Genomic DNA, 17,597 nt, shown 5'->3' on the forward strand with positions numbered 1-17,597 from the left:
GGTGCAGAGGTGGTTTACCAGGATGTTGCCTGGTATGGTAGAGAGATCGTATGAGGCAGGGCTGAGGCACTTGGGGTTGTTTTCATTGGAGAAAAGAAAGTTTGGGGTGACTTGATAGAAGTGTACAAGATGATTAGGGGTTTAGATAGGATTGACCATGAGAACCTTTTTCCACGTATGGAGTCAGCTATTACGAGGGAGCATAGCTTTAAATTAAGGGGTGGTAGGTATAGGACAGATGTTAGGGGTAGGTTCCTTACTCAGCAAGTCGTGAGTTCATGGAATGCCCTGCCAGTAGCAGTGGTGGACTCTCCCTCTTTATGGGCATTTAAACGGACATTGGATACGCATATGGAGGATAGTGGGCTAGTGTAGGTTAGCTGGGCTTGGATCGGCGCAACATCGAGGGCCAAAGGGCCTGTACTGCGCTGTATTTTTCTATGTTCTAATTTCGCTTGAGAAGGTGAGTTGATTATTATGCATTTCAATATACCACAATCGAACGTGTAGCTCAAGAGGCAGATGGCTCTCATATGAGGTGAATATTCAATTTGCTAGTTAAAATAACAGATTTACTTATTAATGCACAGTAGTTATAGCACAAGTTTAATCCAGCATTTATGGTGTCGTGGTTTCCACTGTAAACGTTTAGGAGAGAGTCGTCCTTGTAGTATGGGATCTCTTTAGCCTTCCTACCAAAACTTATTACCTCAGACTTATTGAAGTTCAATCATGAGTTAAATTTCCCATCTGCTATATTATTAATGTCTTTGAATGTTTTGTCCCAGTCCTATGTGTTTTTCTGTTCCTGAGACCGCATACTTTAAAAAAGCTGTACCACGGTGATCCCAGCACAAGCTCTTGTGGAAAATCAGTTTGCGCAATTTGTCAATCTGAGTGAAAACCTCTTCACCTACTTCTTTTTTGGCCAGCTTGCATCCATGCTTCTACTTGTTTCGACTGCACAGATTCTGCCCTTCGTTATGAGTCTGCAACTTTTCTAGCTCAACTGAATAAACAAGAAGAGCTAGTAAGTTTCAGAACAAGTTGTCTTTACCATGCTCAGAACAATCAAGGGAACTCTGGTCAACTAAATTCAGTCCCAAAAGATACAGGTCAGAAAGGTATCAATGTAGACATATTCCTTTCATAGTTCATGTCCTGAATGAAGTACTTAAATTATGAAATATATATGTGCCTCAATCCCTGTAGTATGGAAATGGTATATTCATTTGTAATTTTAACATAAACTTGATTTTAATTATTTTAACCTCCTGATTAACATTTGGCTGCTGAATTCTCTATTGTTGTATAAGAGGATTGATACATGAAATCATAGAACATCGAACAATACAGCGCAGAACAGATCTTTGGCCCTCGATGTTACGCTGACCCCTGAACTATTCTCAGCTCGTCCCCCCACCCTATCCCATCATCCATGTGCTCATCCAAGGATTGTTTAAATCTTCTTAATGTGGCTGAGTTAACTACATTGGCCGTTAGGGCATTCCATGCCCTTACCACTCTCTGAGTAAAGAACCTGCCTCTGACATTTGTCTTAAATCTATCACCCCTCAATTTGTAGTTATGCCCCTTCGTACAAGCTGACGTCATCATTCTCGGAAAAAGACTTTCACTGTCTACCCTATCTAATCCTCTAATCATCTTGTATGTCACTATCAAATCCCCTCTTAGCCTTCTTCTTTCCAGTGATAACAGGCCCAAGTCTCTCAGCCTTTCCTCCAGCCTTCCCTCCAGACCAGGCAACATCCTGGTAGATCTCCTCTGCACCTTTTCCAATGCTTCCACATCCTTTCTGAAATATGGTGATCAGAACTGTACACAATATTCTAAGTATGGCCGCACTAACATTTTGTATAGTTGCAGCATATTATTGCGGCTCCGGAACTCAATCCCTCTACAAATGAAACCTAACACACTGTATGCCTTCTTAACAGCACTATCCACCTGGGTGGCAACTTTTAGGGATCTATGTACATGGACTCCAAGATCCCTCTGCACATCCACACTACCAAGAATCTTTCCATTGACCCAGTACTCTGCCTTCCTGTTATTCATCCCAAAGTGCATCACCTCACATTTACCTGCATTGAACTCCATTTGCCACCTCTCAGCTCAAGCCTGCAGTTTATCTAAGTCCCCCTACAATCTGTAACATTCTTCTAAACTGTTCACTACTCTACCGACTTTAATGTCATCTGAAAATTTACTAACCCATCCACCTATACCTGCATCTAAGTCATTTATAAAAATGACAAACAGTAGTGGTCCCAAAACAGATCCTTGTGCCACACCACTAGTAACCAGATTCTAGGCTGAATATTTTCCATCCACCACCATTCGCTGCTTTCTTTCAGAAAGCCAGTTTCTAATCGAAACTGCTAAATCACCCTCAATCCCATGTCTCTGTATTTTCTCCAACAGCCTACCATGTGGAACCTTATCAAAGGCTTTACTGAAGTCCATGTATACCATGTCAACTGCTCTACCCTCATTTACATACTTAGTCACTTTCTCAAAAAACTCAATGAGGTTTTTGAGACACGACCTTACTTTGATGAAACCATGTTGACTATCTGAAATCAAATTGCTGCTTGCTAGATGATTATAAATCTCATCTCTTATAATCCTTTCCAAAACCTTTCCTACAACAGAAGTAAGGTTCACTGGTCTAAAATTACTTGGGTCATCTCTACTGCCCTTTTTGAACAAGGGCACAACATTTGCAATCTTCCAGTCCTCTGGTACTAAACCTGTAGACAATGATGACTTAAATATGAAAGCCAAAGGCTCTGCTATCTCCTTCCTAGCTTCCCAGGGAATCCTCGGATCGATCCCATCCGGCCCAGAGGACTTGTCTACTTTCACTCCTTCTAGAATTGATGACACCTGTTCATAACTAATCTCGATCCTTTCTAGTCTAATGTCTCGTACCTCATTCTTCTTCTCTACAATGTTTTCCTTTTCCTGAGTGAAAATCGATGATAAATGTTCGTATAGCACCTCTCTGATCTCCACAGGGTCCACCTTCAACTTCCCACTTCTGTCTATGACTGGCCCTATTCCTACCCTAGTAATCCTCTTATTCCTCACATACATATAGAAAGCTTTATTCTATTTGCTAAAGACTGCTCGTGTCCTCTCTTTGCTCTTCTTAACTCTCTCTTTAAATCTTTCCTGGCTGATCTGTAACTCTCCGTCGCCTCATCTGAACCATCTTGCCTCATCAACACATAAGCCTCCTTCTTCTGCTGAACAAGAGATGCAATTTGTGTAGTAAACCACTGTTCCCTTACTTTATCGCTTCCTCCCTGCCTGACAGGGACATACCTATCAAGGACACTGCTGTGAGGCAGCAGTGGTTAGCACTGCTGCCTCACAGCGCCAGAGACCCGGGTTCAATTCCCGACTCAGGCGACTGACTGTGTGGAGTTTGCACATTCTCCCCGTGTCTGCGTGGGTTTCCTCCGGGTGCTCCGGTTTCCTCCCACACTCCAAAAATGTGCAGATTAGGTGAATTGGCCATGCTAAATTGCCTGTAGTGTTAGGTGCAGGGGTAAATGTAGGGGAATGGGTCTGGGTGGGTGCGCTTCGGCGGGTCGGTGTGGACTTGTTGGGCCGAAGGGCCTGTTTCCACACTGTAAAGTAATCTAATCTAATCTGTTCCTTAATCCAGCTCCATATTTCCATTGTCTGCATCCCCGCATTTTGCAACCCCATTCTATGCATCCTAATTCTTGCCTAAACAATTGCATCTTTCCTAGTGGTGAATTGCAGAATTTACCCACTGACTGCATACCTCTTACAATTGTAAACTCTTCAATCATAGCTTTTTGTATTTAAGGAAAACAGCTCCAGCTGCTCCAATCTTTACATAAAGCTACTCATTTCCAGAGCCATTCTTATACTTTTTTAAAAATATCCTCTAAAACCTTCAAATTGTTCCTAAAGTACCCAGTACTGGCTACCCACTGTGCCCACTTAAGCATAGAACTCCTTCATTTATTTGTCTCTCCTTGTTCATCTACCACTTTGCATTTTTGAGTGAAATTGCATCTGTCAAGTCTTTGCTTATTTCACCAACCTCTGCCCTCTGCAAGTTTATCTGTCTCCTCTATACAATTCCCTTTTCTTCCAAGTTTTGTGTTGGGCAAATTTTTGAAATTGTACATCAATATTTAACTTATAAATTAAGAGAAGCTGTAGTCCAGTACTGATGTCTTGGGAGCACCACTCAAGGGGAGAGGCCGTAATGGACGTCATTTGATGAGTGATCCAGAGATCAAGGCTAATGCTCTAGGAACACTGCACTAGTCGGTGGAATTTGAATTCAATTAGTAATCCTGGAATTGAAAACCAGTCTCAATCCTGATGATCGTGAGACATCATGAAAATCTCCAGTTGATTCCCTAACATTCTTTGGAGAAGGAAAATTTTCATCCTTACCTGATCTAGTCCACACTAGTCCAACAATGTTGTTGGTTTTTAACTGTCCCCTGCAGTGCCGTAACAAGCCATTCAATTCAGGGGAATTAGAGAGGGACATCAAACACTGATATTGCCGTTGACGCCCAAATTGTTGATACATACTCTGACTCAGTCCGAAAAACAGCCATTCATTGCACCACGGTTTCCTGTCTTTCATCGTTTTATCCATGCTACGACTTCCTCTTTCATTTATGACACTTTATCAAACAAGTTTCATTGGCCTGAAATTGAATTACTCAACAAAGTTTCCTGAATAAACTTCAGAAATCCTTCTCCTTCTCTGCCGTTTACATTATAATGTGTCAAATCATCTTAAACTCTTGATAACAGCACTGGCAAACTGCTCAGTGATAACATTTGGTCCTGGCTCTGTTTAGGTGGCACCTTACTTAGAATTGGTCTCAATGTTTTAGGAATTTACAACTCTCCCTCCTTCACTGTCCGTTCTGCTTTGGATGCATCCTCCATGTTCTGTTCACACTTGTCTGTGACATTGAGAGTAGTCCAGATATTATTGCATTTTTGAGGTCCTGTTTCTTATTTTCCTTTCTAGGTCCCTTAAACCTGTTTGTACAATTTTATCTCTTCCTCCCTTTTTATACCAATATGGATTATACTGCTGGTTCTACACCCTTTTGACTCCTTAATGTTTTTAGGCTGCTCAGTAAAATCTTGCACATAGGCACCACCGAGATATCTAGGGATCATGTATGTGGACACCCTGTAGTTACAGGATCCCCTCTCACTATCACTCACCCATTGTGCTATGGGCTTGTTTCTTGACTATAAATACAGCTGAATACTAATTAGAGAGTGAGATACATTTTGAGTCCTGTATCAAGTGTCTGATCCTCCTTGACTGGTGATCAGACGTTCCCCTCTTTGTCTGCTCACTTTTATGTTGTGGGTTGACCACCTCAAGAAACTTGCTGCCTATGTAGTTTTTGTCTCATGGATGCATTGCAATGACAGTACTTGGTGCAGAAGCTCTGAAACCTAGAGCTTGGACTTGAAGCTGTTCAGCCATTGGCATAGGATGTGTATTCTGTGAGACTAATGTGCCCTGCATTTATTAGATTATGAAATAAATTAGGAGATAGAAACAGGTTTAAATAAACACCAGCTACTCATCAATTCCATTCCTTCTGCTGACATCACTTTGGCCATGGGCCCCAGTTATACCTGTCCTATTGTGAGGGTTCGTGGAACATTCCTTGTTTCAGACCTACTTGGGTGCCCCCTCCACAACTCCTTAATTGATTACATCATCAGAGCTGCTCCCCCTCTCATCAGGAAAAATGTAGCAATTTCACTTTCCACCCTACTCTCATCTTCACCTACTCCATTTTTGACTCTTCCCATTCCTACCTCAACATCTGTTTCCATTTTTGGGGATAGTGTAGCCTTGACATCCACTCCAAACCACCAACTTCCACAGTTATCTAGACTATGCATTTGACACCCCTGCTTCCTGTAAAGACTCCATTCCATTCATCCAGTTTCTCTGTTGCATCTGTTCTGTTGATAACACCTTTTGCAGGGAGCCTCTGAAATTTCCACCTTCTCAACCAAGGATTTCCCACCACCATAGTTGATAGGGCCCTCACCTGTATCCAACCCATTTCCTGAACTTAGGCCTGACCTCTTCTCTTCCATCACACAACTTTATAGTATCCCCTGGGTCCTCACTTTTCACTTCAGCAACATTCACATCCAAATGATCAAAAGCTACCATTTCCAGCATCTCCAGCAGGATGCCACAATCAGACATAAATTCCCTTCCATTCCTTATCAGCCTTCCGCAAGGACCATTTCCTCCAGGATATCCTGGCCCACTCCTCCTCCACTCCAGCCTGTCCCTACACCCCACAATATCTTCCCATGCATTCACACAAGGTGTGACACCTCTCCGTTTACTTCCTCCCTCCTTAATATCCAAGGGACCAGACACACCTTCAAGTTAAAGCAACTTCACCTGATCTAGTCTACTGAGTTCACTGCTCACAATGTGGTTTCTTGTACACTGGGGAGTTGAAATGCAGAGTGGGCGTCCACTTTGTGGAACTCCAATGTTCTCTCTGCAACAGTGATTTCGAGCTTCTGATTGCCTGCTGTCCCCATGCCAACCGTACTCCAATGAGGCTCAATGCAAACTGAAGGAACAACATCTCATTTTCTGCTTAGGAAGCTTGTAGCCTTCTGTGTGCACGCACACACACGCGCACACACACACACACACACACACACCCTTTCTAATGAAAGATGGCTGGTCCTGGAACACTGACTCTGCTTTCTCCTCATAGCTGCTGCCAGACCTGCTGAGTTTCTCCAGCAATTTCTGCTATTGTTTCAGATTTTTATCATTCACAGTTCATTTTTTGAGCACTCTTATAGTTTGGTTAACAAATGTTTCCTTAGAATCTGAGATCTATAGATAATGAGTCAGTATTGTGTGGTGGGGAACATTATTTGCTGTGGTGGGGTAAATTCCAAACATGAGAGAACAATTTTAAATTTGAGCTAGATTGCATAAGGTTGAGGCCACGAAGCATATTTTAAAACAAAGAATAGTGAAAAGTCTGCAACTCTTATCCTCAAAATGCTTGTTGAAACTGGACCAGTTGATAAACCGAATGTTAACTTCAGTCAATTTTTATTGGGGAATATGTGTTAAATGTTTCTGCTATGTCTTTAAAACTTCTCAAATATTTCTACCCATATATCTTCCTAGGATAGTGCATTCCTCATTCAAATAAGCCTTTATTTGAAAAAGAATACTTTTGATCATTGTGTTACTGTGGTTAATACTTAATTAGTTAAAGTTTTACGTGATTTAACACTATGCCTTGCTATTCACATTGGTTGCTATTAAAATATGAAACTGAACTCTCTATCGCTTGTGACATGAAACACTCAGAAGCTATCCAGCTAGACTTTGTACTAGAAATTATATTTCATTCAATGACTGGGCATGATGGATGTGTCCAAATGGATTGTTAAACCATTACTTATCAATTAATTTGCTCTTTGTTTCTCTACTCTCAGCCCTATCTCTAATGGAATCCAATGCTTGTTTCACCAGGCTGCCATTTGTCGGTGCAGTCAACCGCTTTCAGGGTTTAGTGCCAGGTGTATGGAGGATGAACAAATGCTACAAGCTATCAGCAAGGCCAATCCAGGAAGTCCATTCATGTATGTGGTAGACACGAGACCAAAGGTATTTTTGTTCACCAAATCATGCTATGGACATGACTTCAAAAGTTACTAAACTGAATGCTATTAAAATGTGCTGTTGTGTTTCTGTTTGGGAGGAAGGAAATTGGCTCTGGTGCCCAACTAATTCCATCTGAGATTCATATTGAAGGACGTATGCACATGATCATTAGCAGCACTGGAAGCTAGGCGTCCACTGAGAGGGGTGGTGGAGTCCAGCCACTTCTGGTACAGCGACCCTTGATGGAAAGTGCAGTGATGTGGAGATTCCCGGATTCCTTCCATGTGCTGACACACCTGTATTGGTGCTGTCATGACATCAAATAGCCTTCTCGGCTGACTTGAAGTTCTGTTTATGAACTTGAACTACACAACTCCATTTAATATATTTGCTTTTGTCTGCACTCATCAGAACATTCCATAACATAATTTCAAGCTGTAAACCGCATTTAAACTGCATGAGCGGAAATTGCTGATTTGGCAAGTGGAGTCTAATTTGTAGAGGCTTTGGCATGGAGAATGTAAATATTGCTGATTAACAGTTATCAGCTAAGCTTTGATTAGACTTTGAATCAGACAGGCTAACTCTGATTCTTCAGGACATTGCCCTGAGAAACGAACTGGTGAATGGTTGTTACCTGTTTTGTTGAATTATAGAGTCATACAGCACGGAAACAGACTCTTCGGCCCAACCAGTTTATGCTGGCCATAATCCCAAACTAAATTAGTCCCACATGCCCGCGCTTGGCCCATATCCCTCCTTGCATTTCTTACTCATGTACTTATTGAAATATATTTTAACCATTGTAACTGTACCTGCAATCACCACTATCTTTGGAAATTCATTCCACACAAGAACTACTCTCTGTATAAAAAAATTACCTCTCATCTCTTTTTTAAATCTTTTTCCTCTCTCCTTAAAAATATGTCCCCTAGTCTTGAAATCTCCTACTCTAGGGAAAGAAAGTTGAAAAAATATTGAAATGGACACTCTGTATACATGTTTTTATGTCTGCAAAGAACCAGGTCTTGTGTATTAATACTTACGGCTTCCAGAACATTTTGTCACTTTGCTAGTCAGACTGACAGTCCTAAATTGTTTGTCAGATAATCCTTTGCACATTCAGATTATCTAACAAATGTTGTCCAATTGCAGAATCAGACGGAATGTTAGGCACTGAGCAAGATATGCAAGAGCAGGAGAGTTGTGTCCTGTCAGTACCTTGCTTGTTGAAAACAGCTGAAAAGACATGCTTTTTGATACTATTCCTAGTCTTTGTAACATATGGCCAACATCCTAACATTACACTGGCACTAAAATACAGATACTGCATTACTTGTTTGTGGGATGGGCAGAATATCATTTTGACTGAATGACAGTATTTCATTAGTGGCAAACACCACTACTGCATTACAGCAACGTGAAGCAGCTAGTTTCGCCTATTGCACAAACTTTTGAGATATGTTATTCTTCCACAGTAGTAGGATATAGAGTGGGCATTTTCCAAAACCAAGTGTAACAGCTTGGGGCTTTTTTCAGTTTGTCCAATGAACAATTATGGTGAACTACTTATTTGGTAATAATTGGCCCAACTTGCAAAGTTACCACTAAAGCCAATTTTATAGTGCATGGAACTGTAGGAGTCCCAATGTGTCTGTTGAATAATGGGAGTAGGTTTATGATTTTTCAACCAGAATGTCAAGGAAAGGCAATTCATTGACTGTTACATTTCAGATATGATTTTTAGTGCAGGATGGAGCTCATGAGGACATGTCAGGATATTATTTCATGTAGTTGCAGATACAAATGTGGCATATATGTCAACTGCAGATTGAAAATTTGCAAAGGGTGTGAGGTTAGTTGTCATTTCTTTTTAAGATATGTTTCTCATAGTATCCAACAAAGATATTTGCAGGTGTTAGGGTTAGTGGGGATCCCATGGTAACACCATCTATTTGGGCAATCATGTGATTGAAATTGAACTCAATTGCACAAATTGCTGAATTCATAAGTTCAACATGTAATGATGGCCAGTCTAGCGCTGCAGCAAAGATGTCACTCTGATTCTTTGCTGAATGGCTAGCATGTTCGTGAACACGTGGATGGTGTATCACCATGGATCTACATGTCCTAAAGTCCTCCACCATGTAAGTGGAAGACTTGGTCAAAATGTATTGTAACAATTCACCAAATCATTTGGCAGTTCGTGGTGTGCAGAGGTGCTTATAAGTAAGATAGGACCTAAAGGAATATCATTGTTGTGTCTTGGACAACCTGCACATAAACATGGTGAGATGTGAGGAGGAACACTGTTTAATCTGTCACCTGGCAACATACATTGCTCTTGTACACATACAGTCTTAGGATATGGGGCTATCTATTTAAGATTGAGATGAAGAAACATTTCTTCACTCACAGGATGGTGAACTTGTGGAATTCTCTACCACAGAAGGCTGTGGAGGCCAAGTGATGAATATATTTCAAGAAAGAGACATGTTTTCAGATTTAAAAGGCATCGAGGGCTATAAGGAGAAAGTGAGAAAATGGAACAAAGCCTGATTGTTCACTGTTAATCAGCATTAATGGGTGTATTCTCCATGGCAATATCTCTCACAATCAGAATTCACTTGCCACTAATCAGCACTATCCCCTCATCAGCTTTCCCCTTGAATTGGTATTCTTGCAAAATGTCATGATAGGTGCATGATGAGAAGCTTCAATGAAATGTACTTTTTCAGTAATATGAAGTTTTGTGCTACCAAACAACTATGTGTTTTTCACTCACCACAGGATGTGTGGTTGAGTGCAGGAGAGGACCACGTAGAGTGTTGGTTAAAGAGCAAAGCACACAACTTTCAAGTAAGATACTTTTGCAGAACATGGTAGTAGGAACAACCTTTGAGGTGTTTTGGTGAGTTCCTGGATTGGGTCTGAAGTGTTCTGCGGGAGTAGGGCAAAGGATTTGATGACTGGCCACAAAGACTGCAACAGGTAAGGGAGTTGCATTTGCACTTCCCCTTGGTCTGCAATGTTACAGGAGGTGTGATGAGGCAAAGCTCTGTGCAGTGCCTTTTGCCAAGTTTAGGTAGGCTGCCTCCATGTTCCTTGACAATGACAGGAAACAGTTTGACAGGATAGCCAGTGCACTCACCATCTTTGTTTTCTCCTTAATGTTTTCCATGTCCACTCTTGTCAGATTTTCATCTGACTTCTCTGTAGCTGTATTATCCTTGATCTCTCTGTAAAATAAGCTGATATTATTCTTTCCTCCAGTCGTGGCTGCAGCCTCCTTGTGCTAGTGACTCACCATAAGCACAGATCTCAAATCTACACTGTCCAGTGACGTGTAGTGCCAGTATCTGAGCTGTTGTCTGGGTCAGGTCAAATGATTTACATCTTAGTCAGATCAATACAATTGTGTGCTCTCCCTCTTCCTCCTGGGTGTGCTTTTGTAGTACAAGCAGAAGTTGCTCTGAGAACGGGAAATCAGGAAAGGTATATTGAAGTGAGGGGAAGCAAGAGGTCTGTAGTCTCATCTGCAACGTCACCATGATGGCAGATAGCAGGATATTGATGGAACAGTGAGTAGGAGCAGTTATTTGAAGGTGCATTTCTTGACCTTGACCAACCATGTGAAGTCACTGTACTAGTGGCACTGCTGTCTCATCTCTGTGGTCAGGATCTGGGAATGAATTTCCCAAACCTCCAGGTGTTTTTTTTGATAGGTTGGTATCCCCTCTGTTCTGTCCTTTACCATCACTAAGCTGTTCACTCAAATGCCAGCTATTTTCCTTATTTAGAATTGTAGCTGTTGTATTCTGCAGCAGGCTCCCATGATTCAAAGCAACTTCACTTTAAAAGGAGCACACTGTTTGCCTATCTGCTGTTTGTGATCACTGTTTAGTCACCTACTGAGCACTCAGGCAGCCAACAGCATGGGTCTCACTCAGAACAATGTAACAATCAGAGAAATGAGGAGGCATTCCCAGGATTGAATGTTGAAGGTCACAGGTCATGACTCTTTGTTTTAAAAAATTCTCAAGGTCAAGGACCAGGCTCGCAGGAAAGTAGTCTGACACAGAACAAACGACCAAGAGGCGAGTCTGCTAGAATATGAGCATTTTATTCCCCGCAGCGTCGCCACAACCAGATCTCATACTTACAACGGGTCTGGCTTATACTCACTCTACATGTTACCGGAACTGGGAGCCGTCAGTTCTCGTAGAGCGGTTGCCAACAACCCACGCTCGGCGGTTAAACGTAACCCCGGAGCAGACTCGCCGAACTGGAGACTTTTCCAGCTGATATACTCTTTTCCAGATATAAACATTCATGTGAACAGCAGAGCAAGGCTAAAAAACACATTCCATTCTGGTTACATACAGATAAGAAGATTCACACGGGGAGGTGTGTAATAAGATTCACACGGGACTAAGCAACACCTCCATTCCGGTTAGATTCACACATGTATTGGGACATAATTTTTAACCGTTTCACCACACTCTTGCATCCAAAAACAACTGCAGACAGGTACTTTGCCTTTTATGTACAGATGATGGATGCGAATAGCTTGAGAATCAGCCATGATACCTTCCAACTAAGGATCATAACACATTTATTCTTCTGGGTGCTCACACTTTTGGCCCCAGTGCATGTTATTCGCTGTTATTGTTTCTATGGGGCTAAAAGAATCCAAAAGAAATCATCTTTCAATTATGATTGAAAATGCTGTTTAATTATATAACTTGAGAAGAGGGAAGAAAGTTCAAATAGCTTCCTAAATTTGCATTCAGTTTTTAAAATTATTTTAATCTCAGGAGTAAGACAAATTGAATACTGCAGAAATATAATTATTGAATATATGTTTGTGGAGGTGAGAATAAAAATTCATATCAGAAAACAAATGAATCAAAATTGCAGGGATAATGTTCAACAGTATTGATTTCTTTTTACAGTTAAATGCCATGGCAAACAGAGCTGCTGGAAAGGGATATGAAAATGAAGATAATTATTCCAACATTAGATTCCAATTTATTGGTATTGAAAACATACATGTGATGAGAAACAGTTTACAAAAGCTTTTAGAAGGTAATGCTTATTTTCTGTTCCAGCTATCTGTGAATAAGCAGAATAGTAATTGGAGTTTTAATGCTTGATATCGCTTTGGTACTTATAACTGCTGAAGAATCCTTAATTGAATTTATGTGCACTTCTGATGTAACAAATATCAATAAAGTCAACACTTGAGATTTTTGATCTGCATAACCGAGCCACAAAAGCAAAGGATGCAAATCAGAAATAAAAATAGAAGGTGATAGAAACTCAGCAAAACAAATACCATCTGTGGAAAGAAAATAGAATTAATGTTTCAAGTCAATTATTTTACATCAGGCTTTGTAGTACACTAGGAGAAAGTGAGAACTGCAGATGCTGGAGATTAGAGTTGAAGAGTGTGATGCTGGAAAAGCACAGCTGGTCAGGCAGCATCTGAGAAGCAGGAGAGTTTTGAGCATAAGCTCTTCATCAGAAACTGAATGCAGTGTTGATTGTTCTACAGCACCAAAAAATATTGCTCATGTTTGGTCAACCTTCCAAAACAAAGCTGGATCTTTTCAGTAATGACATCAATGAACACTAAGTACCAGCCAGAATGAACACTGACTGTAACATGAAAAGTGTGTTTTTAGAAGTTGCCTCCTTTCATGACAGAACTGTTGCTGGTGCTGTATGATAAATTTTGCATTAAACAAAACAACAACAAAAATGTATGTGTACTTGCAAAATAATATATAGGTCACTGCTTGTGCTGCAGGTTTCCATGAGAGGGGCCTCAGAAGCAAAAAGGTTGAGAAAAACTATTATGAACCATCAAAGCAATTTATTGGACTAAGCATTAAATGCTGCATACATAATTAATTTAACAATTTTGTTCTATCAGGCTACATAATAAATGACTGATTAATGGAGAGCAGACATGAAGATGTTATTTGAACTTCCAAACCATTCCTCTTGCTCTTTCGTCGTTAATCCTATAACCGCAAGGATAAGATTTTACTTTTTAATAACATCACAATTTATGCATTTGCTATATTTGCTTGAGGGGAGCCAATTAAAACTCACATTAAAATTAAGCATTAATTATTTTAGAAAATAGTTGAAATTGTATAGAAGTATTTGACCATTATTGGACCATTACTCCTCTTCAGTGGAAGCAAGTCATCCTCAGCCCTGAGGAGCTGCAGAAGAAGGTGGTAAACTACCTGCAATTGGATCTCTGATGTCAAAGCACTTGCCCTTGGCTCAAACACTTTTTTGTTTCATCCTGGCTTTACCCCTTTAATTCTCTCCTTAACTGAAAGCACTGTCTTGTGCTTTCATTCACATTAAAGCAGTTATGGATGCTGGTGTCTTTCTAGCAAAGGTAACAGCTTTTTTTTCTTGGCTTTTGTGCCCTTTCTAGCCTGTGTTGAACTCTGATTGTAGTTTGCATCTGTGGCAGAATGTACAATTGACATGATTCTGAGCTCTATAATCTCACTGTTTTGTTTGCACATGAGTATACCTTGGCAAAAGACAAAACTGAGTCACACACTGTAAATGCCATTTGAGACTGCTCAATAGTCATCAGAAGCGAAACTCAGATTTTCTTTAACATAGCAAAAATGTTGGAAACAATAAATCTGATAGCATCTGTGGAATGTCAGCTCATATTTCCTTTCTCTCCAGTCTACTATTTCTGTTCAGTTATTTCCATAAAATTTATTGATAAAGTTAATTATTCATTTATAGTTAGTAATGTTAGTTAAACATTTTTTTTTTGAAGATTACACTTTGGAAGACGTTCAAAATGTGTTTGGAATAGCTCATTGTTACACAACCTCTGTCATTGCATTGATAAGTACTTTTGCATGTTTTGTGTATGAGGGACCTTCAGGTATTGACATGTTTTCTAATTCTCTTCTAATGCTATGTTAGTGAGTTATAAGAGCAACAGTGCTATGATTCCAGAAGGTATTATAGAGGGATGCTCCTACTTCAGTAAATATGTAAAATACCTTCAAATTTGGGAATCTCAACACTTTGTCCATTGTTTTTGACCTTCATTTGTTTAATGGGTAATGGGAAAGAAAACGTTACAAAATAAAGTTTAACAAATTTTTTTTTTTTAGTATGTGAACTGAAGGCCCCATCAATGAGTGAGTTTCTCACTGGCTTGGAAAATTCTGGGTGGCTTCGTCACATTAAAGCAGTTATGGATGCTGGTGTCTTTCTAGCAAAGGTAACAGCTTGATCTTTTTTTTTCTTGGCTTTTGTGCCCTTTCTAGCCTGTGTTGAATTCTGATTGTAATTTGCATCTGTGGCAGAATGTACAATTGACATGATTCTGAGCTGTATAATCACACTGCCTTGTTTGCTACATCTTTAAAGCTGCCTTATGTTGTACTTCCTTAGCCAGACTTTGCTAATCTCTTCTTCAAATTAGAATTTAGTGTCTGCTTCTCTTGATTCATTTATTCCTGCATTGTGCTGCTTTCCATAAATGTTTCCACAACATGTTGTATTTACTTATTGTAAAAGATTAGTTTGATTGTGGACTGAAATGGGGAAGGACCATTTAATAATTAATAACTGTGGAAGGAATTTTGAAAATTTTTACAGGAACTTGTTGTGAGTTGTGTTTATGCTGTTGCATTGCGAGCAGCATGGAAGGAGAAATGAGATGGCGTGGTACTGGTGGTGGTGGGGGTGGGGGGAGCTGTGTGTGTAAGTGAGATTTGTCTGGCAACAGATTGACTGTTTTATGCATTTGTAATCAGTTGTTGATGCCAGAGATGATCAACCTGACTACAGGTAATGGAGTTAAGTACTTTGCAGCCAATATCATATAAAAATAAGTTTATTTATAGTGTTACAACCGACTTGGCAAAGTAAGCGGATTTTCAGGCCTCACTTTTTCTGGGGTTGCCACAAAAGTTAGTGATTTGGTCAAAAAATGCAGTGTTCCCAATTTACCTTTCTGATGGAATCAGATTAACTGGCCAGGTTTCAGTTCTTAACAAGGACTAGTGTTTATTATAAGTAATTTCTGGCCACAGGTAGTCAAAACTATGAAGCCTCAACATTAACTCTACTCATTGAAACTCTGATCCCCTTTTAAAACCTGGGTTGGTTTCTGGGTCAGCTGAGCAGCTGGTGTGGGCCTGTGTCTCTGCTTCTCTGCAGTAAAAGTATCCAAAGCCTGAAGAAAACTAGTTATTTTCTCCCATCAGTTGCTATAATCTAATGTCTTTAACCAGTAACTAAGATACTTTACAATTACCCTGTGACTGCTGTAAAGAAATGAAAGAATTCAGAAAGGAGATTGGAGAATAGAAGATCTTAGGAAGTGAAAGGGCTACCTTATCAAATATTGTGGACTGGTGTCATTGAACTATGCTTCCCTAGTGTTTTTCCTCCACCATAATGCCAACGTTTTTGTTTTGTCTCTCTCTCTCTCTCTCTCTCTCTCTCTCTCTCTCTCTCTCTGTAGGAGTTTTAAAAGGGTCTGTAAGTTAGCTTGCTGAGCTTGTAGGTGTGTTTTCAGATGTTTCGTCACCATACTAGGTAACATCACCAATGAGAGTCTCTGGTGAAGAACTGGTGATATGTCTTGCCTCTCTATTTATAGAAGGTGGATGATGTCATATCTGGTTTTTTTTTCAAAGGAAGGTAGGTAGGGTCTAAATCGATGTGTTTATTGACGGAGTTCTGGTTAGAATGCCATGCCTCTGTGAACTCTCGCGTGTGTCTTTGTTTCGCCTGTCCTAATGCCTCTGTGAACTCTCGCGTGTGTCTTTGTTTCGCCTGTCCTAGGGTGTGTGTGTTGTCCCAGTCAAAGTAGTGTCTTTGTTTGTCTGTATGTATGGCCATTAGTGAGAGTGGGTTATGTCTTTTGGTGGCCAGTTGGTGTTCGTGTATTCTGGGGGCAAGTTTCCTGCAAGTTTGTCAGAAGTAGTGTTTTTTTACAGTTCTTGCATGGTATCTTGTAAATAACGTTAGTTTTGCTGGTAGTATCTAATGGATCCTTTAGGCCATTAGTCGCTGTTTAAGTGTGTTTGTGGGTTTGTGGTCTACCATGATGCCAATGGTCTGAGTAGTCTGGAAGTCATTTTTGATATGTCTTTGATGTAAGGTAATGTGGCTATATCCTAGGACAGATGAAACAAAAACACACACAAGAATTCTTAAGAGGCATGATATTCTAACCAGAACTCCATCAATAAACACATCGATTTAGATCCTTTCTACCTTCCCTTGAGAAAAAGAACCAGAAATGACATCACCCACCTTAAGAGACCAAGACCTATAAATAGAGAGGCGGGACATACCACCAGCGCTTCAACAGACACTCCCACTGATGATGTTACCTAGTATGGTGACAAAACATCAGAAAATAAACCTTCAAGCTCAGCGAGCTAACTTATAGACATCATCAACCTCAGCTACAAATCTTCCCAAAAATCGCAAAATTTTAAAAGGGGTTAGAGTTTCAAATAATAGAATTAAATGTAAACAGTTCAGTTTTGTTTACCTATGGCTAGAGGTTATTTAGTTGTAATAGACAGTAATTCATGTTTAGTGAAAAATCTGGTCAATCTGTAAAGCTGATTCTATCAGACAAGTAAACTGGAAACTTTGCTTACTTTGATGAAAGCGCTAATTTTTGTGGTGACTCCAGAAGTAGTGGGGCACAAGAATCAGTGCACATTCCAAAATTTTGTTTAATTCAGTCATAGAATGTGAGCATCACTGGCTAGGTGAGCATTTACTGCCCATCCCTAATTTACCTAACAGTTAACAACATTGCTGTGGATCTGGAACCATATATATGCCA

The 17,597-nt window shown here is 40.2% G+C and overlaps 1 protein-coding gene across 1 annotated transcript in view; it reads left to right on the forward strand.

Moving 5' to 3' along the window:
• mtmr8 (myotubularin related protein 8) overlaps positions 1-17,597 on the forward strand; it is a 60,282-nt gene that overhangs the window by 18,865 nt on the left and 23,820 nt on the right. The window contains exons 6-8 of the mRNA XM_043704846.1: positions 7,592-7,726; positions 12,679-12,811; positions 14,893-15,002. Coding sequence (XP_043560781.1) covers positions 7,592-7,726; positions 12,679-12,811; positions 14,893-15,002 — 378 coding nt within the window. The remainder of the gene's footprint in view (positions 1-7,591; positions 7,727-12,678; positions 12,812-14,892; positions 15,003-17,597) is intronic.

The sequence above is a fragment of the Chiloscyllium plagiosum genome, chromosome 15 (assembly GCF_004010195.1).
Source record: "Chiloscyllium plagiosum isolate BGI_BamShark_2017 chromosome 15, ASM401019v2, whole genome shotgun sequence".
NCBI classification, from domain to species: Eukaryota; Metazoa; Chordata; class Chondrichthyes; order Orectolobiformes; family Hemiscylliidae; genus Chiloscyllium; species Chiloscyllium plagiosum.